Genomic DNA, 24,886 nt, shown 5'->3' on the forward strand with positions numbered 1-24,886 from the left:
AAGAGTCATGACAGGCCTTTTAAAGGAAGTGCCATCTCCTTAAAATCAAGAGACAAATGAGAAAGAGTCAGGTTTGGAACTATCGGGGTTGGAGGTATTGATGAGGGTAGAGGGGTGGGAGCAAGGGAGAATTTTGGGCTCCACAAACCTTTAGATTTTTATTTTTCATATTCTCTTATCTAAATTCCAGTGATATCAATGGTTAACTTCACACGGAAATTCCACACTATCCTATTACGCATGTGATTGGGTGCAGAGAGAAGTGAGATTTTTAAAAATAATAATCCAAAGGTGAATGATGTCTACATTCTTTCCTTAGCTGTCATCTGTTTTTGATTTTCAGGGCTGCTTCAGAGTTAAAAGCAAAGATCTTAAGTAGGAGGTGTTTTCTGATTGACTTGTTAGGACACAACCAGGCACTACAAAGCCTTCCTTGACAGCTCTCAGTGAACTGAGCTAGGTCTCCTGATCCAGGGTCTTCACTGCCCTTCTGTTTTGTCCCTCCTTTTCTTCTCTCCTCTCACTCCCCCAGGAAGTTAATTCTTTTGAAGGTCAATCTCATTTTATTATTCATCAGTGAGTAAATAAAGGAGCCCCCCCTTCCAAGCTCTCTTATATTTTGCTCCAAACCCCTCTCCCTCATTTCCCCTTCATTTCCTCTCCCTCCCTCTCCCCCACCCACTGATTACTACTGGCAAACTTAGGAATTTGATTATGAGCCAAGAATGAGAAATAAACCAGAGGCTTTCCGCATCTCTGTGTGAATGAGCACGACTCCATGGCTAAATGCAGCAGAGGTTATGTATCCGTACCTGCGATACCCCATTGGGTCATAGACTCTAGAAAGCCAACCCACCAATGAACCTCCACCTCCTTCTCTGGCATTGGGAATAAAAGCTCACCAGAAACATTTCAGATGATCAAGTGGTTCTCATCTCTTTTGGCAGGCTAAAACCTGAGTGGAGATCGCAGAAAACTGGACTGGATCACGCAGTTTTTTTCCCCAGGATCATCTGGACAGGTTGTATTTTTACGATCATTACTGATGTTAATATTTAGACTTTGATATAGGAAACTTAGATGCAAATTATATATCGCAAAGCTGTTAAAAAAGGAAATTCAGAGAGAAGAAAGTCGTTGTTAATACTTAGTTACTTAATAATGTCAAGCATTTTGAAGCCTTTTTAAATCACTTGTCATTAAAAATAAATCTTGGATTATATAGTGCTTTGTTGTTTAAAGAATTCTAACATAAAACTTTGGAATCGTAGTGACCCGGTAAGTTCTGAATGCTGGACATGTTCTCCATTTCACTAAGGAGGAAGCAGAGCCAGCAGGGTAGAAACAGTTAAAGGGGAGCCTGACTTCTAGTGTGATTGCTTCTTTGAAATGTGACAGAAGCAGTCCAATATCACCATGGGCCTTTTATACATTACTGTTACTTTTAGATGAGAGACATCAAAAAAATACAGCAGAAATCCAAGTCCTTGCCAATCATCGGCAGGTAGATTATTTGCAAAAGAGTAGCTATTTATCTAGGAGTCCTTAATAGAAATGAGAAAGCACAGAGAGATTTGATCTAGCAGTTACATTTAGCAATTATTTTTGAGCTTCTGCCTTGTGACATAGCGCCGAGGCTGGATGTTCCCTGCTTTCAACCATTTCCCCCAAATCTGAGTAAGTAGGAGATGGTGAGGACAAAGTGAGCTCTATGCATCCGTGCTCAGCGTGTATCTCTGACACTTAACACTGTATCTGGAAATGAGGTAGGTGCTCACACAGAGAGTATTTGCTGGAGGAGAGGCAGACTAGGGGATGGACAAGGGGAGGATAGAGAAAGGGAGAAAGAAAACAGGAAGGGAAGAAGAAATGAAGAGGAAAAAGAAAAAATCTTTCTGAATTCAATTGAATTTATAAAGCACAGCTTTAACAATTTTTCTTGGTTGATGTTTCTAGATAACAGTAACCTTTATACTCAGTTAGAAAATAAAATTGACAATTTCTAACTGAAATACATCTTTTGAAAAAGAAGAGAGCAGCTAAAGGGTGAGTCCACACATTGTGATATGAGATAATTAACAAGAGAAGTTAGTAAGAAAAGAGATTTAATTATATGCCACTCAGTTTAACTCTGACACCAAAACTGACCATGAGTGGGGCAGCTAGAAGTCAGCCAAGTGCCCAATGATAAAGCAGCTACTCCTAATGGACTGTAAGCCAATATTTGCAAACTTGGCAGAACACCAAGAAAGTTGTTCACATGAATAAACAAATCAATAGGCTGGGCAAGTAACACCTGTTACACACATTTCTTCTAGTGAAAGATTTCTATTTTCTGAGAGCAAGGAAGGTTTAGGGAACAAGCTGATTTACTTTCCTTTCCTTTAATTTAATTTAATCTTATTTTTTTAAAGATTTTTATTTATTTATTTGAGAAAGAAAGAGTGTGAGCAAGGGGGAGGGTAGAGGGGGAGGGTGACGCAGACTCCCCACTGAACAGAGAGCCAGAACAGAGAGCTCCATTCCAGGACCCTGAGATCATGACCTGAGCCAAAGGCAGATGCTTAACAGACTGAGCCACCCAGGTGCTCAACAAGGTGATTTATTAACGAGACTGATTCATCTTCAAAATCTCATAATTTCGATGAGATTACAGCTAACATATTTGAGAGGGATGTCTTCAAAGAGTTGAGTCTGCCATTAGGGACTGGTATTTTTTTCATTTAGCGAGAACATGCAGGACTAGTGTTGTTCTGTGTTTCCAAAACACATGTTAAGACATTCTTTAGGCAAAAACAAACAAATGAATAACTCTCTTTCATTGTGTCTCTCTTCTGGTGTGTAATCTGAGGCCAAAATGAAATAAATATATTGGGTTGTCCAAAAGAACTTTAGAGAAGCAAATGGAAGTCATGCTGTGTCAAAATGATACTGGAAATTTACAGATTTGTGTAAAAATCGTTGTACGTTTATGGATTTTACACTCTCCAGTGGGAACACAGATTACTGATTATCAGTTTCTCCAGATAATTTTATATTTATGAAATATATTCTTGGGAATTTATCAACACATGTTTCCCTGCTTTAAAGGAGACATTACCCTGTTATGTGTACTGTTTCTAACTGAGAGGGTGCAAAGTGCCTTATCATGAGCATGCTATGAGGTGACACGTAATGCCAGCTTTATTCAGTCATAAAGCAAAGTTAATCACAATTATAAAACAGTTTCAGGATTTCAAACTCAATGAGATTTCACCATGAGATTAACTTGGCTTTTTACACAGCACATAGAACAGAACATAAGATAAGCCAACAACAAACAAGATAACAGAATGGTGGGGCACCTGGGTGGCTCAGTTGGTTGAGCATCTGACTCTTGATTTCTGCTCAGGACATGATCTCAGGGTTTGGAGATTGAGTCCCGCGTCGGGCTCCTCACTGAGCACGGAGCCTGCTTGGGATTCTCTCTCCCCCTTTCCCTCTGTCCACCCCTCCCCCACTTGTTCTCTCTCTCTCTCTCTTAAAAAAAAAAACAAAACACAACAGAAGGGTGTAGGAAGTTAATGAACCAACCTGCAGTCAGTTTGTGGGGGCACAGTTGAGACAAGGCCTTGGTGTAGTCTGATCAGCTCTTGGCACTCACTGCTTATTATGTTCAAGCAGTGAAGGATGTCCCTCTATTCAGAGAGCAAGCGGGCCAGAGCCTTGGGTGGCAGCTGCCTTTTTAAAGTGGTCAGATATAGAGAGGTCGTGTCTGAAGAGTCTGACAGATTGCTGCCAAAATCCTCCCCTTTTTAAAGGGATTTAATTGGTCTTGGGTCCTGGCAGACCTCCTCTGGTTCTGCTCGTTATCAGTTCTGGGGTGTCAGCTGATGTTGGTCCTGGCATATCTCCTAGCTGCAGTACCTCACCTCCTTGCGTCATTGCTTGACACAGGGCCCTGCTTGACATGAGAGACTCCATCTTGCTCTCCACACTCCTCTATATTACCATAATATAGTAGTTGGCGTAATAACATAATCTATTTCCATAATATAGGATTTGGCATAATAACAATAGAAGCTCATACTTATTAAGCATTTATAATGGGAATTTATAATACCCATTCAGTGTTTCAAGTAAGTATTATCATTTTATCACCTTTATTTGTAGATGAGAAGATGGAGCACAGCTGACCTGAAGTAATTTGCCAAGATCATATAATTTCAAATAGCAGAGCTAGGATATAAACAAGGTGGTCTACTTTAGGACCCACACTCTTCATAACTATATTCTATTCTCTGTTATGTACACATTAATCCTTTAAATTAATAGGATTAATTTAAAACTTTTAACACATATATATGTTTCTCATTGTATGAGCACATTTAAATATTTAGGCAACCATACCAATCATAAGGAAAAATTTGACACATTTGATTATGTGAACAATAGACTTCTATGAAATGCTACTAAAAGATTTATTAAGATAGTTTAGGGGGTGCCTGGGTGGCTCAGTCGGTTAAGCGTCTGCCTTTGGCTCAGGTCATGATCCCAGGGTCCCGGGATCAAGCCCTCTATGAGGGGCTCCCTGCTCAGTTGGGAGCCTGCGTCTCCCTCTTCTACTCCCCCTGCTTGTGCTCTCTAACTGTCAAATAAATAAATAAAATCTTTAAAAAAAAAAAGACAGTTTAAAGATTACTGGTATGTAAGACAGAAAAACCACATGTATCTTCAATATAAAATCAACAATAAATTGCTAGCTATAAGTCAGTTAGGAAAAAGCAACACTCCTGGTGGACAAAATGGATCAAAATAATTAAAATAACCAATTAACTTATAAAAGATGAAAACATGAAAAATTATAAAATATCCCTAAAATACAATTTTATTTTTATTTATTTATTTATTTATTTAAAGATTTTATTTATTTATTCGACAGAGATAGAGACAGCCAGCGAGAGAGGGAACACAAGCAGGGGGAGTGGGAGAGGAAGAAGCAGGCTCATAGCAGAGGAGCCTGATGTGGGGCTCGATCCCATAACGCTGGGATCACGCCCTGAGCTGAAGGCAGACGCTTAACCGCTGTGCCACCCAGGCGCCCCTAAAATACAATTTTAAATACATATTTTCAATAATGAAAGATTACAACAAATGATTTCCAATACAAGTGAGGATGTGAGAATACAGGCAATTTCATACAGTGTGCAAGTTGGTATAATTTTGGCAATTAAAAAATATTTAACAATATTTTATATGCACATAATTTTTATTTTTGCAATTCCATTGTCACTGCAAAGATAGTGTGAAAAGACATACTCAAAGACATTCATTACAGTGCAACTTATATTAAAAAAATTGGGAAAAACAGGAATTTCCATCAGTAAAGAATTGTGTCATCTATGCTACACCCATACTATGGACTGCCACATGTCATTTATGAGAATAAAAGCAGAATTTATGCATTAACACCAAATTATGTTCACATTATATAGCAAAAAATTACAGTGCAAAAGCCTTGTAAAATATGATACAAATTAAATTAGATATGTAAGTGTGTAGGCTTTATACACATTTAAATATTTGGAAGCATAAATACAGTGCTATCAAGAGTGATTATCTTTTGAGAGTAGAATAAAGAGAGCATTTTTATTTTCTCTATAATGTTTCATTTGTTTTCACCAATCATGTGTCAAAAATAAGGATATTTATATAAGCACACCTAGGTGTATGTGTAAATATGTGCATATTTGCCTTTCCTTCAGTAAAACAAATATGGTTTCTGTCTTCAAGGTCTGGTACAGGACAAACTTAACCTAATTGATAATGATGTCTGCTTTTTTCACATAATTTTAGTTTCTTTATGTATGTATGTATTTATTTTAAGATTTCTATTTATTTATTTATTTGACAGAAAGAGAGAGAGAGAGAGAGCACAGCAGGGGGAGAAGCAGGCTTTCCACTGAGCAGGGAACCCAATGCGGGGCTCAATCCCAGGATCCTGCGATTATGACCTGAGCCAAAGGCAGATGCTTAACTGACTAAGCCACCCAGGTGCCCCATTCACAGAATTTTATGACATATAAATAAGATTTTAAAAGAAAACTTTTCAAATCTGGCACAAACTAAGTGCCTAGTAAAGAATGTCCATTCCCTTTCTTCTGGTGGTTGTAGAAAGAAGAGATTTGCACTTTTTACAGTAAGGTCAGCTGAAAGGCTACTCTCATATTCAATCAACAGTTGGGAGAGGTTCTGAATGAGGGCAGGGTGCACAAATATAGAAAAACAAGGGAAATGACAGGGATTTAATCCGTGGGACTTAGTGTCAGGTGCTGGTGATGGGGAGTTAGGAGGCAACATCTGAAAGTCTCCATCTGTAATGCGCAGCCTAGAAATATCGTGGGGAAAACATGACTGGAAGAAGCCTTCAGAATAAGTCAATGGTCTAACCATTTGGTTTAATTTGTAGGATTTATCTTCCTAAAATTGTATACCTTCCTAAAATTTTTAGGTTGGGATAATCGATCTGTTACAATAATTGTAATTTCATTTTCTTTTTATAATACATTTCTCATGAATTGGGATGCTCTGTATCAAAGGAAGCACATTAAGTGACTAAAAGAACTACTACCTCCGGAAGCCTCCTATTATACTACAGGCTCTCTGGAAAAGACAATAAAAGCCATAGCCATTACAAATGTATGAGCATATAACTTACCAGGTGGCTTTTTGGGCAAGGTGACGTTTGTGAAAGGGAGGTATACGAAAACAACCTCCAAAGGCTGAAGGATCCATAACACCGAAGAAAAAGACCAACTCCAGCTTCACAAGAAATGTTTTTATTAAGGGGACTTATGACTGAAGTGTGTCTTTGGTCATAGAAGATGAGTAGATCTCTGCAACCCCACCTCTTTTAAGACTTGCTTTGGTAGCCCTAGAGGCTGGGAGTACTGATAGGGGACCACCCAAGAGGAGAATGTTTAAGAATGTGTGTGTCCAGGCAGAAACCTCTTTAACCTTGGCCCTAGCACCTTCTTACTAGACATATCACCATAGGCAAAAACAAAAGCAGAAATGAAGTATTGGGACCTCCATCAAGATAAAATCTTCTGGACAGCAAGGGAAATAATCCATAAAACTAAAGGCAGCCTACAGAATGGGAGAAGATATTTGCAAATGACATATCGGATAAAGGGTTAGTATCCAGAATCTACAAAGAACTTATCAAACTCAACACCCAGAAAACAAATAATCCAGTTAAGAAAGGGGCAGAAGACATGAATAAACACTTTTCCACAGAAGACATCCAGATGGCTAACAGACACATGAAAAGATACTTAACATCACTCAGGGAAATACAAATCAAAACCACGATGAAGGACGCCAGGGTGGCTCAATCAGTTAAGTGTCTGTCTTTGGCTTAGGTCATGATCCCAGAGTCCTGGGATCGAGTCCTGAATAGGGCTGCCTGCTCAGCAGGGAGTCTGCTTCTCCTTCTGCCTGCTGCTCCCCCTGCCTATGCTCTGTATTTCTCTTTCTCTCTCTGGCAAATAAATAAAATCTTAAAAAAATAAAATAACCACAATGAGCTACCATCTCATACCTGTCAGGATGACTGAAATTAACAGCATAAGAAACAACAGTTGTTGACAAGAATGCAGAGAACGGGGAACACTCATACACTGTTGGTGGGAATGCAAACTGGTACAGCCACCCTGGAGAACAGTATGGAGGTTCCTCAGAAAGTTAAAAATAGAACTACCCTATGATCCAGTAATTGCTCTACTAGGTGTTTACGCAAAGAATACAAAAATACAGATTTGAAGGATACATGCACCTGATGTTTATAGCAGCATTATCGACAATAGTCAAACTATAAGAGAGCCAAAATCTCCAATGTCCATATATCATGGACTATTACTCAGCCATCAAAAAGAATGAACTCTTGCCATTTGCAATGATATGGATGGAGCTAAAGTGTATTACGTTAAGTAAAATAAGTCAGTAGAGAAAGACAACTTCCATATGACCTCACTCATATGTGGACTTTAAGAAAGAAAACAGATGAACATATGGGAAGGGGAAAAAGGAAAAAAGGAGAAAGGGAAATAAGCTATAAGGGACTCATTAAACAATTGAGAACAAACTGAGGGTTGATGGAGGGAGGTGTCTCGGGGATGGGCTAGATGGGTGATGGGTATTAAGAGAGCACTTATGATGAGCACTGGGTGTTGTGTGTGAGTAATGAATCACCGAGTCTACTCCAGAAACCAGTATTGCACTGTATGTTAACAACCCAAAATTTAAATTAAAAAAAAAAATTTAAAAAAGGAAAGAATTAGTGTGTGTCATAGTCATATCTCCAGAGCAGATCAAGGGCATTTTGCCTCGAGGGTGTACTTAAGGATATGGTTAAACAAAAGGAAAGCATGTGGGGAGGTGATGTGCTCAAGAAGGCTGCGGGTCACAGAGCAGTCATCATGGCAGATGTGCATTAGTCTGGTTCACACGGATGAATTAAAGGAGATCTAGAAAGGAGATCTAATAACAAAGAAGGACAAAATTTGTTGAGATGCTATACCACAAACTCAGAATGGAGAAGGAAAGACAGTGGAAGAAGTAAAGCTTGCTTAATTAAAAATTCTATGCCCAACCCTGAACGTGAAGTGGGTTGTCATGGGATCAGGAAATGAATTATCATTGATAACCATCTTGTTTAACCTTATATGTTTCAGAGAAGTCAGTCAATGAGAATATCCACTACTTTACTGATCAAATGAGAGAGAAAAGTCAAGGTAGTGTGAGAGGTCCCAGAGGAATCTACTACACCCTCAAGAATCCATCTCTTAGATATATTTATTACAGTGTCATTAATTTCATCTTTTGAATACACTTACCAAGCATTTGAATTTTTTCATTAAATGAAACATATTCAGGAACTAAGGAAGCTATGACTTTGAGATCTGGCAGTAGCTATCAAATGTGGCCATCAATCTTCTATTGTTAGTTAATGTATACATCATTAATCTAAGTGATTATTTGCCAAAATATTGTTGTATTTTTGAATCTCTTAGTCTTTCTATATACCCCATCAATTTTGACAAAGAAATGGAAGGCTCTGTTGTTTTTATTCATCATGGAATTTGCTAGGTATAAATATTATGTATAAATATAATACAATTTTTTAGAAGTCTTTTACTTCTTTATTTCTGCACACAAAAGTATTCTACCTCTATTTCTAGAAATAGTTCTAGGCACCATTCATTGAAATTGATCTTCTGAAATAATTCAAACTCACATGCGTATGTAGCATTAATGCACAATTTTGTATTATCTGTCAAGTACTGATGGACAATGAAATATGGGTTTTTTAAAATAGATTTTATTTATTTATTTGAGAAAGAGAACAAGAGACAGCATGAGTGGTGGGGAGGGGAAGAGGTAGAGGGAGAAGCAGGCTCCCCGCTGAGCGGGGAGCCTGATGCAGGCTTGATCCCAGGACCCCAGGATCCTGACCTCAGTGGAAGGCAGATGCTTAAGGGACTGAGCCCCTCAAATGTCCCTAATGGTGTTTTTTTAGGTGCATGGAGGAAGGTACAATAAAATTATTAAAAATCGTCGAGATTATCCAGGGGTGCCTGGGTGGCTCAGATTTTAAAGTCCTTACAAAAATAAATATAATACAAATGCTTCACATTATATTTTACATAGTTTTTTTTTTTTCTTTCTAGGATTTATTTATTTATTTTAGAAAGAGAAACAGAGAGAGAGACTGAGGTGGGGTGTGCAGAGCTAGAGAGAATCCCAAGACTAGTCTGCATTCAGCACAGAGCCCAATTGGGGCTTGTTCCAAGGGTCCTGAAATTATGACCTGAACTGAATCCAAGAGTCAGACGCCTAACAGACTGAGCCACCCAGGCGCCCCTACTTTTTACATAGTTTTAATGGGGCGCCTGGGTGGCTCAGTCGTTAAGCGTCTACCTTTGGCTCAGGTCATGATCTCCATGTCCTGGGATCCAGCACCGCATCAGGCTCCCTGCTTGGCGGGTAGCCTGCTTCTCCCTCTCCTAGTCCCCCTACTTGTGTTCCCTATCTCGCTGCCTCTCTTTCTGTCAAATAAATAAATAAAATCTTAAAAAAAAAACACTTTACAGTGTCTTATACACTCTTATTCTTTTATATTGTTAGACTTACCTTCTGAATAGGATTAGAGATTCTAAAGCACCAAAACTATGTTATATACTTTTTTTAACATGCCTTCCTCTATATGCTCAATAGCTAAGAAATGCTAGAAACCCAAGAGAGCCTCAATGTACAGAGCTATTATTAATTTTAAAACACTTTGAAGTACATATGAAGTGGAAAAACATACCTTTTCCTTTCAGTGCACCAGCCTTAGGATGGATTCTTCTAAATCCGGCTACGGTACATTCTTTGGCAAAGTCCATGGAATTCTAATGTATGAAGACTTTATGAAATATTGGGATGATGTGGAGACATTCCAGGCAAGACCAGATGACATTGTCATTGTCACCTATCCCAAATCTGGTAAGTTTCCTTATTATGTCAACGCTCTTCTCTTTTCACCTAGAAATGACAAACCCACCTTGAATGGTAAGTATTAAGCTCGTTACCTCTTCCACACTCATTCTTCATATTAAAGACAGACACAGTAGTTTTGGTAAAGACATAGAAGAAGTGGATATTATAGCTTTATTCTAAGAGCACAGTCTGTACCTGGAACTTGGGCACACATTGACAGAAGGGTATTGTTGATGCCTTTAGAAAATTACGTAGTATAAATGGATGAATACAGAACCATAACTAAAATTTCAAACTACCGACTGTGCTTACCTCATGTCATTATTTTCATTGTTGTAAAAACAAAGTATAAGCAATTTTTGTAAACTTTTAAAAAATTATTTTTCAGTTAACTAGCTCTCCCTCCTTAAGTCTGCCCCCAAACCCCTTTTTTTGCAACGTCTTTTTTCCTGAGATGAGCTCAACTGTTAATCAAAGTTTTGGAGTCTCACGATCATAGACCTTTAGAAATCAGGAAGATCTGACCTAGACTTCTCCGTCTGGTTGTTACATTTAACACTTCCATATCTTAAACACTAAATACGTCTCACTCCATTGTTATCTTACTTCGCCACTGGAGGAATTCTTCCAGAACATAACCCTCATAATCTTGCTCTCTTGCTTAATGCATGTCATTGCCTTTCCAGAACTTTTCAAAAACTCGAACTCTAGGATGAACTCCAAGGCATTTTATGCTCACCATCTGCTTGCCTCTGCAGCCTCCTCCCCACACATTTCTTCTTCAATTTAGGCTTTATAATCTATTTCCAATTCTTTTCCTCACCACTATACTATTCTTAAGTATCTGACCTTTGATTGAAAAAAAAAAAAGAAAAGACAGTTGTGCCTGGTAGAATCCTTTTCCACCTTACAAAACTGGAGAACCAATGGCAATAATGTGTTAAGGTCTAAGTTTAATTCTCATGTCGTCTTGAAGGCATTTCTTGTTGAAACATCACAGAGGCAGCAGCACACTGAGCTAGATGTTCTTCCTCTGCAGTTCTTTAAATTCCTGTGCCTACCTGTATTATGGCATCTTGGGAAAAAGAAGTATTGTAATTATTGTGCACTGTTTCCAACCCTAAAAGTGCCTTTGAGCACCAGAAGGCAAGGATCAGATCTATTTTTTCCTGTATTCTCTCTACTGAGGCTCAGCTTGAGGCATCAGAAGCTATCAGTAAAGTTTGTGGTTGAAGCATGCTTGAATGAATCACCTATTATTCAAGTCTCCTTACTTCTTTTTCTTTTTTCAAAATTAACATTTTTATTTTGGTACAGTATTTGCAGGTATCTATTAGACAGAAAAGATAGTCCAAATCCACGCTCAAACTATGTGTTTGGAGTATAAGTCTCCATAACAGATGGAACACTAATGTAGTGACTATATCTTGTTTAATTGTGTATTCTTGGCATTTAGCATAGTGACTATCATATACTCAATATATATGTGTTGAAAATAATGAATGAATGAATGACACCTCCCTATTCACCTTATCCCCCCAGAAGTAGGGACCATCTATTCTCATTGATCTGCTTCTTCACCACGTCTTTGCGTTTTTTTCCATTTCTGTTTTCTCATTTATTCATTCAGCAAATTTTTATTGAGTTCCTGCTATGTGTCAAGTGTGATATTAGCCACTGGAGATATAATAGTGAATAAAACACATCTAATCTCTACCTTCTCAGCTTTTACAATCCTGTGGGGAATATAAGTAGGTAAAGTGGCAGACGACAGTACAGTATGAAAGGGCTGTGGGTGAAGGAAGTCCACTAGGGTATCGTGAGGACATATAGCAGGAACACCTTTCTTGGAGCTCTTCAGAGGCTTCTTAGGGTAAGCAAAGCAGAGACATGAGAGATTTAGCTCCTAGAAGAGTGTTCCAGGCTGAAGAAATAGCACATACATGGATGTGGGAGCCTCCTCCCTACTCCAATCCTCATCTTTCCTTTCTTTGAATTAAGCTCAGCATTCAATTGTGTATTATTTTCACTTGCACGACTTTAGTCAGCTGAAATATATTTATTGTTGATGTGTCCTAGATGTCAGGAACAACATCTTATTCCTCTTTGTTTTTCCTGATAATGACTAATTAAATACAATGCTTTCCGTGTAGTAAGAATTCAATAATTCAAGCCTCCTTACTTTTTAGATGTAAAAATTTAAATCCCAAACTGTTACCAGCTTGCACAATGTCCCAGTTCATCGTGGACAAGTTTGGACTCCTACCATAAGTGTGTCTTACTACAACGTTCATCTCTATTTATTGAGGTTATTTTTGGGTCTTATAAAATGAAATATGAGAAGAAATATTTCTTGGTGTCTGTGGCTATTCGGACATCTTTCAAATAATATTGCATTAGGACATTCCTACCTTATCCAGCTATAAATACACTGCTTGTATTGTCAGCCCTGCATGGTCAGTGGAACCCTGAGATTTGTCTAATTTTTACAGGTACAACGTGGGTTAGTGAAATTGTATACATGATCTACAAAGAGGGTGATGTGGAAAAATGCAAAGAAGATGTCATTTTTAATCGAGTACCCTATTTGGAATGCAGAAAAGAAGAGATAATGAATGGTGATGTTAAAGTAGATTTTTTTAACTTTAAATTTTAAAGCTATGTACATATATTCTAAAGTGTAGATATAGACGGTGCAAGGAAAGAGACTGTAAGCAAGAGTGGCAATTAGTATTATGTCTTCTCTATGGAAAGCATGTAAATTTAAATTTAAATTTTGGCAGAGTTTATGGTATAACATTGGTTTGAACTAGAGTGAATAAGAATAGCCCTTATATGCCTTCAGTAGAGCCCAGTAATATTTAAGCATTTATTCCTATAATGGCTGAATATGATAATACATTAAAAACTAAAAAATATCCATAAATTTATTGAGAATATATCCAAAAGGATATTCATCACAGATTCTTTTAATATTGTGAAAAATTAGAAACAATGTGTTAATCAACAGAAGAATAAAGTGACATAATAACTTTATGAAATCATTAAAAATTTTAGAACGTCTTCTATTTCAGTATAATATATTGAAGAAAAATCAATTAGAAAGTATTAAAAATTCCATCTGCATGTGTGGTAGTTAGATGGTTCTTAGTCTGGTCATATGGATCCATAGTTGACCCTTGAACAATGGTGGGGTTAGAGATGATCCCACCTCACACAATAAAAATCTGTATAGAAGTTTTTACTTGCCCTAAATTTAACTACTAAGAGTCTACTATTAGACTGGAAGCCTTACCACTAACATAAACAGTTGATTAACACATATCTTGTATGTTATATATGTATTACATACTGTACTCTTACAATAAAGTAAACCAGAAAAAAGCAAATGTTACTAAGAAAATAATAAGTAAGAGAAATTATATTTATAGTAATGTAGTGTAAAAAATCCATATATAAGTGGACCTGTGCAGTTCAAACACATGCTCAAGGGTCAGCTGTATTTATATGGAGTGTTAATAATGATTGTGTTAATATGTTACCAAAATGTTAATAAAGATTTTCCCCAAATGGTGAAATTTTATTTTATCTTTTTTTCTTTATAATTCCCTCTATCTAAGTTTGTCATGGCATATATTGTTATTACTATGAATCTTAAAGTTATTTTTATTTTTTAAATGTCTATAAAAATCCATATAAATATTTATAATTTTTGAAGTTATATAACCTCTAATTTTTTAAAAATCAGGGGTAAAACAATTAAAACAGATGGCATCTCCTAGAATAGTGAAGACTCACTTGCCACTTGAACTTCTTCCAGCCTCATTTTGGGAAAAGAACTGTAAGGTAACCAGAGTCAAGTATTCTTAAAACTTCACATTTGTTAATTTGTACTTTTATGGAATCTACAGACATTTAATAAATGTGGATTAAGGTCAGTATAGTCAGAGTCTAGCTTTCACTCCAACTCTAGAGGTGATTTGGGAAAAAAAAAGTAAACTCTAAGCCACAGCTTCCTCATCTGTAAGAGAAGGATTATGATACCATCTTCCTTGTGGAGTGTTATAAGGATTCAATGATATAATGCTTGTTAAGTACCTAACACGGTATCTAGTATACTGTAAATATTCAATAAACGGTAGCTACTTTTATATATTTTTTTAAGATTTTATTTATTAATTTGAGAGAACAAGTGTACACGAGCAGCGGGAGGGGCAGAGGGAGAAGCAGACTCTCCCCCGAGGAGGGAGCCCATTGTGGGGCTCGATCCTAGAACTCTGAGATGATAACCTGAGCTGAAGGCAGCCGCTTAACTGACTGAGTGACCCAGGTGCCCCTATATTTGTTGTTATTACTGACGGTTTCGAATGTATTCCTTTTTGCAAACCATTGTGCTTTGCATTATGAAGCATGCAAGTGAACTAGACAAAGATAAACCAGATAGTATCATATAATAATTATTTACTGAGTGCCTATTATGTGCCAGCAATACAGCGGTTAAGAAGACCCAGGCAATCCTTTCTTCATGATCACGTGATCCAGTGGGGGAAAGGGGCAAATAAGGAGACAATGCAGAAGGTGTCATAGGTTAAGTAAGGAGAAGAATTCTAGCCCAGACAATGAGGGCAGGCGAGGTACCTAAGAGCAAGTAACATCTCAGCTGATATTTAAAAGATGTAAAGCAGTTAGTCTGTATAATCCCAGAGGCAACCCCAGTGGGGAACTGAAACAGGTTGTTGAGCTGCAAGGTTGAGTGTACACATTGCCTGGATAAATGAAGGGAGATAAGCTAGGACTTGATGGCAACAGACATTGAAGCTAAGTTAAAAAGTTTGAACTCTATTTAATGGTAATGAGTTGCAGGCATTTTAAGTTGATGATTGACATGATCAATTTTGCTTTTGACAAAGAATGATACATGTGACCCTAAAACATTAAGTCTTGGATCATTCATGCTGTTTCTCAAGACCTTTTCAGCTTTTTTAGGACACACTATGACCCATATATCCTATACATATGAGATATTAATGTACTATATGTAGCCTTAATAACAAAATAGAGGGTTTATCACTATCATGAAACATTTTTATTTTTTATTTAATGTTACATGGTGTATTTAATATTTTTCTGGTGATCCATGGTCCAAAACTCTGAAGATTCTAATGTGTTTTTTTTGTTTTTTAACTTTTATCAAAAGCAATTCTAGATAGAACGCATACATCATGCCGACATCATTCCATACATAAATTTTCTCTTACTAGTTAATGGCATTTAAGTATTTTGCAAGAGATGTGTAATCACCATTTTTTCAAGAGATTCGACCAAGTCACTTTTTTCCTTTGGAGAATGGGTTGTAGCGCTTTCATTTCTCAAATGAAAACAGAAACATTTACAATAGTCTTAGTCTTCTCTAAACTGCTTAGTCTTCACAAAACTGCTTATCTTCTCAGAGATTCATCAAACGGTTAGATGGATTCATGTCCTGACTATTTCTGGGCTAATTCACTGGGGCACAGGAAGATAGATGGATTGAAACTATGAGTAAAAGTGAATTTGGAGTGGTGAGCCAGAAGCTATAAGTGATTTTTAGAAAGTGTGTGAAGGGGAAGGGATCAAACTAATAGATAAGAGAAACAATTGAGGCCAATAAATTTGAGGTCTTGGAATTGTTGCAGGACAAGTATATTGGGAATAACTGATAAGGACGAAGGGAAGAGTAAGACTGTCTTGGAAGAAAACACGATGCTCCAGAATAGGGCTTCAGAAGTGAAATCTTTAGGGTGCTGACAAGATTCATGATTTGGTCATAAAAGTGGTTAGGTGAAGTAAAATAAAAGTAACAATCAATGAATACAAGAACCAGGAGAATCAAATGGTTCATGCATACAGATACTAAAATTATGCTGAATGAAGCCAAGACTAGGAATGGAGAATAATACTGTGAGGCAGATGTTCACATTTTCAATTAAAGCAAGGGAAGGACCACAAGTTTAGAAAGGCTTTAGCTGGGAGAGGTATGAATTGAGAATCACAGGAACAAGGGTTTTTCAAGTGCAGGATTTTTAAAAAGGATTATGATTCCAAGTGAATTGTGGGTAAACCAGCAACTTTGACTTCAGAGAGCTGCAGGCAAAATCCTATCTTTAGGAAAGACCTAGATTTTCCTCGAAGATGGGAAAAGCATGTGTGGTAAAAAGTTAGAATAGTATCTGCTAAAATGGAGATAAGATAAACTAATGGGAGTTTAGGGGAAGAAGGATTAGTTTTGTTCACACCCTAACACCATCTGGGAAAATAAAAAGTTTCATGGAGACCTGGAGCCAAGCTTTAAAAAGACACATTTTGAGATGTAGAGAATATTCAAGACAGAGGGACCAGCCTGAAGAAATGCAAGGGGTGAAAATTCTGAAGTAAATTCATGGATATAGTGGCAAAGAGTTCCATTCAGCTAATATGCAAAAAAGTAGGAAAAATATTAAATTAGATTGGAAAAGTTCAATGTGGCTAATGATAGCTTTGATAAGAAAAGAAAGTTCACTTTTGGTGGGGTAGCAATTTCAGGTTTTTCTAGCAGGACCTTAAAAATGAGAGCCATGTTTCTTTTTTCTTTTTTTTTTTTAAAGATTTTATTTATTTATTTATTTATTTATTTATTTATTTATTTATTTATTTAAGAGTGACAGAGATGGAGAAGAGCCATATTTCTTAAAATAAACTAGAAGATTTCATTGAAATTGTTTGAAAAGTGTAGAAACTTGAAGAGCGAAGACAAGCTAGTGAGTCAGTTCAAACCCAGGAAATAGTGAAGGGTCATAAGCAGCCTTCCCTAATAGCTTTGCTCAGGTGCTTGTGGGAGGGAGTGGAGACCACAGGGATATTGGAGTTTACTTCTGCAGATCTTTTCCTGCAGCACTGAGCATCAGACTTAGAAGAGACCATAAAGATGCCAACTTACTTGTTTATTGGCTAGAACATTTAGAACCAAAATTGGTGCTTTGCACAAGATGATAGAACTTTTTAGTGCCAGACTGGCAGTTCTATGTGTAATACGGAAACTCACCAATGTTGGTGAAAATTATATTTTTACTGAGATAAATGTGCATTTGAGTAGACCCTCAATAAACATGTTTTTCCCTCTAAGATTGCATGAAATTTGTGACTTTAAAATGAGTTATTATATGTGAAAATGGCATGAAAAATGAAAAGTGAGAACTAACCCTCCACAACTGCACAAAAGAGGCTCTCACTTCAGGTTACTGAAGACTTTTTCTTCTTTATATTGTCATATATTTTATACCCTTTCTACAATAAATATGTATTATGTTTGTAGGTGAAAACATGTTTTCGTTTTACATCTTGATGAGACTATGTTTGAAAACAATTTGTGATTTCATATACAATTTCACCCTTTTAGATGATCTATCTTTGCCGGAATGCCAAAGATGTGGTTGTTTCTTATTATTATTTCTTTCAAATGGTAGCTGGTCATCCAGATCCTGGATCTTTTCAAGAGTTCGTGGAAAAATTCATGGATGGAGAAGGTAAGAGCAGCTTCCTTACTCCCAATTCTTTCAAGGTAAATGATATAAGACAAATGACATTTCTGAGCAAAAACTTTTGTCGTCTGTTCTGGTCTGTTATCCTCTCTGATCCTTAACTAAAACACAGAAATTCTAGAAGCCCTTGAACTCCAGAGCAAGCACAGGGTTTCCAGATGTGGATGGCTAACTGCAGAATTTGGGCACTCCAGTTCAGTGCCTAAAAATAAAAATATAAAAGTGTGTTTGGAGGTTGGAGGTAACAGGTTTTCCTCTCTGCAACAGAGATTCAGTGTCCACTTTTCTCTCATTTCTTTTTGTTAGAAAAGTATTTCACAGCATTACAACACTACTGAATAAGGGGTCAAAGAAATAGAGAAGAGAGAATGCCCGTCTGTTTCCAAGGAAAATTTCAAGTGCTTTCTGGGGTCAGAATTCACAAGGAAGTCTGAATATCTATAAAGTTCTTATTCTTTCCACCAGGGTACAGTCTGAATGTTTCAACTCGATTTCTTAGATCCATACAAGAGTTACTTGAGCAGAAAAATTTTAACTTTTCTTTAAACTGTTGACTACAGCAACTATTTAAAGTTGAGGAAGAAAGGGTTCAGGGGAGTCCACTATTACCTGAAGAAGGCCATTCTTATCCTCTAGTAAGAATTGCAAGAAAAATGATAATAATACCATCTTTATATCCATAGAAGGTAATATTGACTTAATGAAAGTGGAATATATGTACTTTATGTTTATTGCATTTTGGAAAAAGTTATGCTAAAGCATCAGGAATTAAACAAATACCTCGAGACCGTCCAAACCCCCACTGTAAGGCAGAGAAAGATAATGTTGCATCTCTGCAAAATGGATGAATAAGGCACTATAAATATCATGGTATAACTTTTGCTGTTAGGAACAATTGTCAATAGAGTCAAAGAACAGTAGTAGGTGATGACAATGCAAAGCAGAATACTTTGACTCAGACAACATTATATTATTCTGTCAGCTTTTTATTGAGTGAAACACTGGGATATGCATGAGACAAGGGAAGAGAGAGACAGAGAGACAGCATTTCAGCATATCATATCATCTTCAAAATCTTCTAACTTTTTTGAAATGAGGATAACACTAAGGGTCCCTAACAAAACACCTCTACTATATAAACTGCAAGTAGTATAATAAAAAATTATATAGTTCCTGGCTTTAGTTGCCAAAGATAGTTTGTAAATGGTAAACTTCAGACCTAGACTGAATTCGGATTATAGGATCATTATAGTTCCACTCACTCCACTCTCTTCACTGACAGCTTGACTTTACACACACACACACACACACACACATTTCAAAAATGCTCTTATAAGCTCTGAATCAAGTTAATGGGAGGGGGATTACCTTCACCTTTTCTGTGTCATAAACCATGTCATAATGATGAAAGTGTAGGATAGGTTTCTGTACGTGGATTACTCAGCATACTTTGCCTCTCTTGCTGCAGAGAAATTTGCTTAAGATGTGTGACAGCGGGGCACCTGAGTGGCTCAGTTGGTTAAGTGTGTGCCTTCAGCTCAGGTCATATTTCAGGGTCCTGGGATCGAGTCCTTCATCTGCCTCCCTGCTCCGTGGGGAGTCTGCTTCTCCCTCTCCCTCAGCCTCTCCTCCCACTGGTGCTCACGCTCTCTCTCTCCCATGTTTACTCTCCCTCTCTCTCTCAAATAAATAAATAAAATTAAAAAAAAAAGCTGTAGGCTAATCTCTAGTTTTCATTCTGTGATCATTTTTTTATATTTATTTGTTGCTACTGTTGTTTGAATACTCATTTTCAAGCCGTGTAAAGATTCCTTTACGTTGTTTTTATCTCTGATTTTAGTGCCGTATGGTTCCTGGTATAAACATGCAAAATCTTGGTGGGAAAAGAGAAATAATCCACATGTGCTATTTCTTTTCTATGAAGACATGAAGGAGGTGAGAAATTGAAAACATATGGGCTATTGTACACCCGAGACTAATATAACACTTTATGTTAATAAAATAAACACTTAAGAAAAAGAAAACAAATGCCTAATTTAGTAATTTCTAAAATACTAGCATTTAACAACACTCTAGATACAAAAGTCTGTCTTTAAATAGATGGTGGAACCACCTCTAAAAGTTACAATAATCCAGATATTTTAGCACAGATTTGAAGCTAGTAAATAAAACTCTTTTGTGAATGAATATATTGAAAAAAATTCCAAAGATAAAATTTGAAAGAACTTGAGTTCATAAAATAAAACAAAACAGCAGACAAACAAGTAAATAAATTATGAGAATAAAGACTTACATGGGAATTTACAAGAGCAAAAATAAGGTCATCTCACTCAAATTGGAATAGTCAAAGAAATCATGCCAAAGAGGGTGATACTTAAGGTGAAGTTTGACAGGCAAGTTGTAATTTGTAGGATGGAAAATTTGAGAAGAACATTCTTTGTAAAGGGAGCTATGTACCAATACCAGCATTATAGTTGGTATTGCAAATACTTGCATTGAGTGATTGAGCTGGATAATAGGGCACACTATAGAAGTGATATAGGGATGGGGATGTTTGTAGCTATCGTTCACATACATCAGATGTTCCACGTTGAATATTTGATATTTTATACCTTTTCTTAATCTTTTTGGTTACTTTGTTTCTTGGTACGTACACCAATAAATTAGAAGAAAAAATGAAAACTATCTACATATTTTCAGCCCCAAACTTATTCTTTCACAGGGGACGCTACTCTTTGAGAGTATATATTCATATTCATAGATAACAGTTATTGAGCATGTGCTAAGCATCAAGGACTACAATAAATATTTTATAAACATCATCTCATTTAGTGTTCTAACACTCTTTGAAGCAACTTTTATATCCATTTTATGGATAAGGGAAATTATGCCTAGAGAAGTTAAAAAAAATACCACTTCTCTAAGACGTTTTTCCTCATTAGAAGCCTAATTCCAATACCAATTGGGACAAAAGGGGAAAGATTTTTTTCTCTTTCTCTTTTTAAAATCCAAATAGTAATGAATTTAACTTTAGTAATTGAGTCTTCAAAATATTTTTTCTTCCTAGGATATCAGAAAAGAGGTGATAAAAGTGATACAATTTCTGGGAAGGCAGCCATCAGAGGAGCTTGTGGACAAGATTGTACAACATACTTCATTCCAGGAGATGAAGAACAATCCATCTACCAATTATACAACACTACCAGATGAAATCATGAACCAAAAAGTTTCTCCCTTCATGAGAAAGGGTGAGATAGTCATGTAATTTGCCTCGATTGCTACAGGAAGTCACAAGTTGAAATAGTTAAAGGCAAAAACTTACTGAAGTCTGCTCTTGCCTGCGGATCCAGTGTGTTTTCTTCAGAGCTGTTTCACATTTGAGCAATCTTTTTCCTGAGTTACCAGTTCTGTAGAGGCATTAAAATGGTAGTGTTACTACTACTACTACTACTACTACTAGTAGTAGTAGTACTAAATTGCTACTACTTGCTGATTACTTAGTATATGCAGCATAGTAAGAATGGCCAGCGGCCACCCCAGCCTCACTGTCAGCAATAATACCACACGCTACTAGCTGTCATTTATAAAGTCTGTGTGCCTTGGTACGTAATATAAATGTATATAATTTTAAAATTCTAATCCTCTTGAAATTCAAATCAGATACTCAAAAGAAAATTTCTATTATTATCTTACTTTGAGATGAGAAACAAGCCTAGAACAATTAGCTTTTCCTTGAACAAATGGCAAACATTTTTCAAGACCGAGTGGCAAATATCCAAACTCATCAAATTGTGCAAATATGTACAGTTCTTTGTATATCAGTTAACCTCATTAAAACTGTTTTAAAAGTTTCAAAGCACTTACTAGCAAAGACAGCAGTATTTGGCAAAATATCAACATACAATGAGTTGACATTCTATTGGGAGGAGGAATGTTCTGAGGAGATGTGATCAGTTTACAAATCCAAAGGCATGTTGAATATGTAGAGTATTGGGAGATCAGTCTCCTGATATGTGAAGCAGAAACAGAACAGAGAAAATCTTGCCCTTTGAGCTGAGTTTTCAGTGACAGAGTCAGGAGTTTTTAAGATAATAAGAATAACAAACCTGTCACTGACACCCACAGAAAGCCCTGAAAAAAGAGTTAACATACGGATTTTATTTTAATTGTTTAGTTCTCAGATGATCTCAGTCTTCTTTTTCATAAGGTCCACATGTACTTTTAAGATAACAGAATGGACTTAAAATAGTTGCCATGCTTGTAAAGGGCTGCTTAGTGCCAAACACTTAGAGCCTATCTAATTCTCAAGATACATATTTTCTGTCTTTTGGGGCTATTTCACTGGGAAAGGTTAGAGCTCCTTGAACTAAGGGGGCAAGTGAACTACTAACTTAAAATACTCCTGCCAGGGGAAGGTTGGATGTGATGGAATGCAAAAGAAAAGGACCTGCTAGTCTTGAAATAGCACAAGGTGGGAGATGCTGAGAAGCTTACCTGTCAGTGACAGCAAAAAATGGAATGGAAGAAATGGATAGGAAGAAAGTCTGAATGAGTATAAAATTAGATATTGTGGTTGAGGGGCAACTTCCAAATTAATGCTTTGGATAGCTGGTGCTGCCATTAATCAGGTTATGGAAAAGTACAGAAAAAAAAGCCCACAATTTTGTGGGAAAGAAAATGGATTTAATTTTGAACTAGTTGAATTTGAGATACTCACATGGAATGCAGGTGGCAATATCATGTAGGCAGTTGGCTATGGAGACGTAAGCCTGTGTTTAAGTGCTAGTATGAAGATGATATTTAATATCTTGGAAGTGTGGCAAAACATGGATCTCATCTTAGGAGCTCCAACATTTCAGGGGCAATTGGAGAAGAAAAATTAAGTAAAGTAGCATAAGAGGAAAGAGTCAGAGAAATAAACTTGCTGGGTTTTGTTTATTTGTTAACAATCAGGACAAACCTTGCTTTGCAAGCTCAAATACACACACACACACACACTCACACACACACACTGGTATATATTTTGTTTTTATAATTGAAGATTATATTAGGTGTTAATGAAAGTAATGAATATTAGAAAATTTCATGATTCTGGCTGGAAAACATAATATTTACTGTTTTCTCTTTTGTTACAGGAATTGCAGGAGACTGGAAGAATCACTTTACAGTAGCCCTGAATGAGAAATTTGATATACATTATGAGCAGGAAATGAAGGGCTCCACACTGAAGTTAAGAACTGAGATCTAAGAAGAGTTTTCTTAATATATCTGAGATTAAAGCTTTCTTCTCATCATTCCTCACTGTTTTCAAATGTTAGATTAGTAGAGGGGTGCCTGGGTGGATCAGTTGGTTGTGTCCAACTCTTAATGTCAGCTCAGGTCGTGATCTCAGGGTTGTGAGATCAAGCCCCACATTAAGGTCTGCGCAGAGCGTGGAACCTGCTTAAGAGCCTCTCCTTCTTCCTTTTCCCCTCCCCCCACTCATGCTGGCTCTCTAAAAAAAAATTAGATTGGTAAATAAGTCATATGAAGGATCATGATCAGATTCACATGATTATTAAGATGTTCATATAAAAACAAGAAGATTTTTTCCCTGCTATGATCTTTTTTGTTTTCTTTTTTCTTTTTATTTACAAATATTACACAAATCTATAATCTATAAATTATTACAAATCTATGATGTATGTGTATGATGTAGGAACACACATATAGTTTGAATTGTCAGAATCTCATTTAAAATAACAAAGCACTCCAAATTCTTTATTTTTGTGAATCCTTTTTTCATTAGTAGTACATTTAGTATATGAATATGTTTATATATACATACGTGCATAAATATGTATATTAATAACTGTGCATGGACTTTGAAGACCTTGGGAGGAAAAACTAAAGAATATATACATTCGGAGGCACCACTATACCTACTATTTCCTTTTTGATTTACTTTCATTTTCTGCAAAATGGCTTAGTTTGGAATTTACCTTAGTCTAATATAAAGTGTGGGCAGAACAGAACTGATTTCCAGATGTATATAAATAATCCCAATGAGTACTATTTATGCTTGAATATCTTCAACTAATTTGCAACATTTATGCTCTAGAGGTCCCCCTGTCCTATATACAATGTAATGAATTGTAAGTTCTGTAAACTAAAGTTTTAAAGAATGTGATATTTGCCAGTAAAACAAAACAAAAACAAAAGTAAGGGAAGAATAATTATTATTTTCTATTTAAGCAATGTTGTTTTGCCTTGTGTCTCCTATTTTTCTGTTTTTTTATGGTGATTTTCTTTTCTATACTGTTTATTATAATACTCAATGTTTCCCTTCTCTAAATCAGAAGACACACAAGGTCATGAAAAATTCACTATGTGCCTTTAGTAGACTATTATAGATATTATATATCCTTAATTACTAAACTAAAAAGTCAAATCTAGGGATAAGTTGATATGATTTGTAATCTTATACCTTGGAAAAAAGTCTAGAGATTGCCCAACACTCTGTTCAGTAATTATGATTTTTCAGAATCAAAACTATTTTTTAAAAAAAGTATAACATAGTTACACACTATGCAAAAATTGGAGAGTCTTGATAACTATTAAGATTTGGTTGGGGTAAGATGAGAAGTAGAATTTCAATCTCTGAAGGGAACAGTTGTTATTTTTTAAATACCCATTTTGTCATGATTTATTTTTCAGTAACATTACAGTTTATAATGATAGCTTTTTAATTTTTTGGTTTGTAAAACTGATGTTTGGTGTTGCCTACATCTAACTAAACAAGAATAAACTCATGTATCTTTCTGACTTTA

The 24,886-nt window shown here is 36.3% G+C and overlaps 1 protein-coding gene and 1 long non-coding RNA gene across 2 annotated transcripts in view; one reads left to right on the forward strand and one right to left on the reverse strand.

Moving 5' to 3' along the window:
• LOC148109555 (uncharacterized) overlaps positions 1–3,737 on the reverse strand; it is a 71,362-nt gene extending 67,625 nt beyond the window's left edge. The window contains exons 1-2 of the long non-coding RNA XR_015725455.1: positions 3,574–3,737; positions 903–1,102 (exon numbers count right to left, since the gene is read on the reverse strand). This is a non-coding gene — a long non-coding RNA (uncharacterized LOC148109555). The remainder of the gene's footprint in view (positions 1–902; positions 1,103–3,573) is intronic.
• On the forward strand, positions 890–24,886 carry SULT1E1 (sulfotransferase family 1E member 1). The gene is made up of 8 exons (XM_045789137.2): positions 890–1,021; positions 10,365–10,527; positions 13,014–13,139; positions 14,270–14,367; positions 17,936–18,062; positions 19,918–20,012; positions 21,145–21,325; positions 23,213–24,886. The coding sequence occupies exons 2-8, from the start codon at positions 10,380–10,382 to the stop codon at positions 23,323–23,325; spliced, it is 888 nt and encodes a 295-aa protein (XP_045645093.1). The 5' UTR covers positions 890–1,021; positions 10,365–10,379; the 3' UTR covers positions 23,326–24,886.

This window comes from Ursus americanus, chromosome 8 (genome assembly GCF_024610735.1).
Source record: "Ursus americanus isolate L20-20 chromosome 8, mUrsAme1.1.p, whole genome shotgun sequence".
Taxonomy (NCBI): domain Eukaryota; kingdom Metazoa; phylum Chordata; class Mammalia; order Carnivora; family Ursidae; genus Ursus; species Ursus americanus.

Excerpts from the sequence above, each read along its gene's own strand:
- SULT1E1 (XM_045789137.2), top strand. The coding sequence starts at position 10,380 with ATGGATTCTTCTAAATCCGGCTACGGTACATTCTTTGGCAAAGTCCAT. Across the intron at positions 10,528-13,013 it reads TGTCACCTATCCCAAATCTG|GTACAACGTGGGTTAGTGAA; the intron begins GTAAGTTTCCTT and ends TAATTTTTACAG. Across the intron at positions 21,326-23,212 it reads TTCTCCCTTCATGAGAAAGG|GAATTGCAGGAGACTGGAAG; the intron begins GTGAGATAGTCA and ends CTTTTGTTACAG.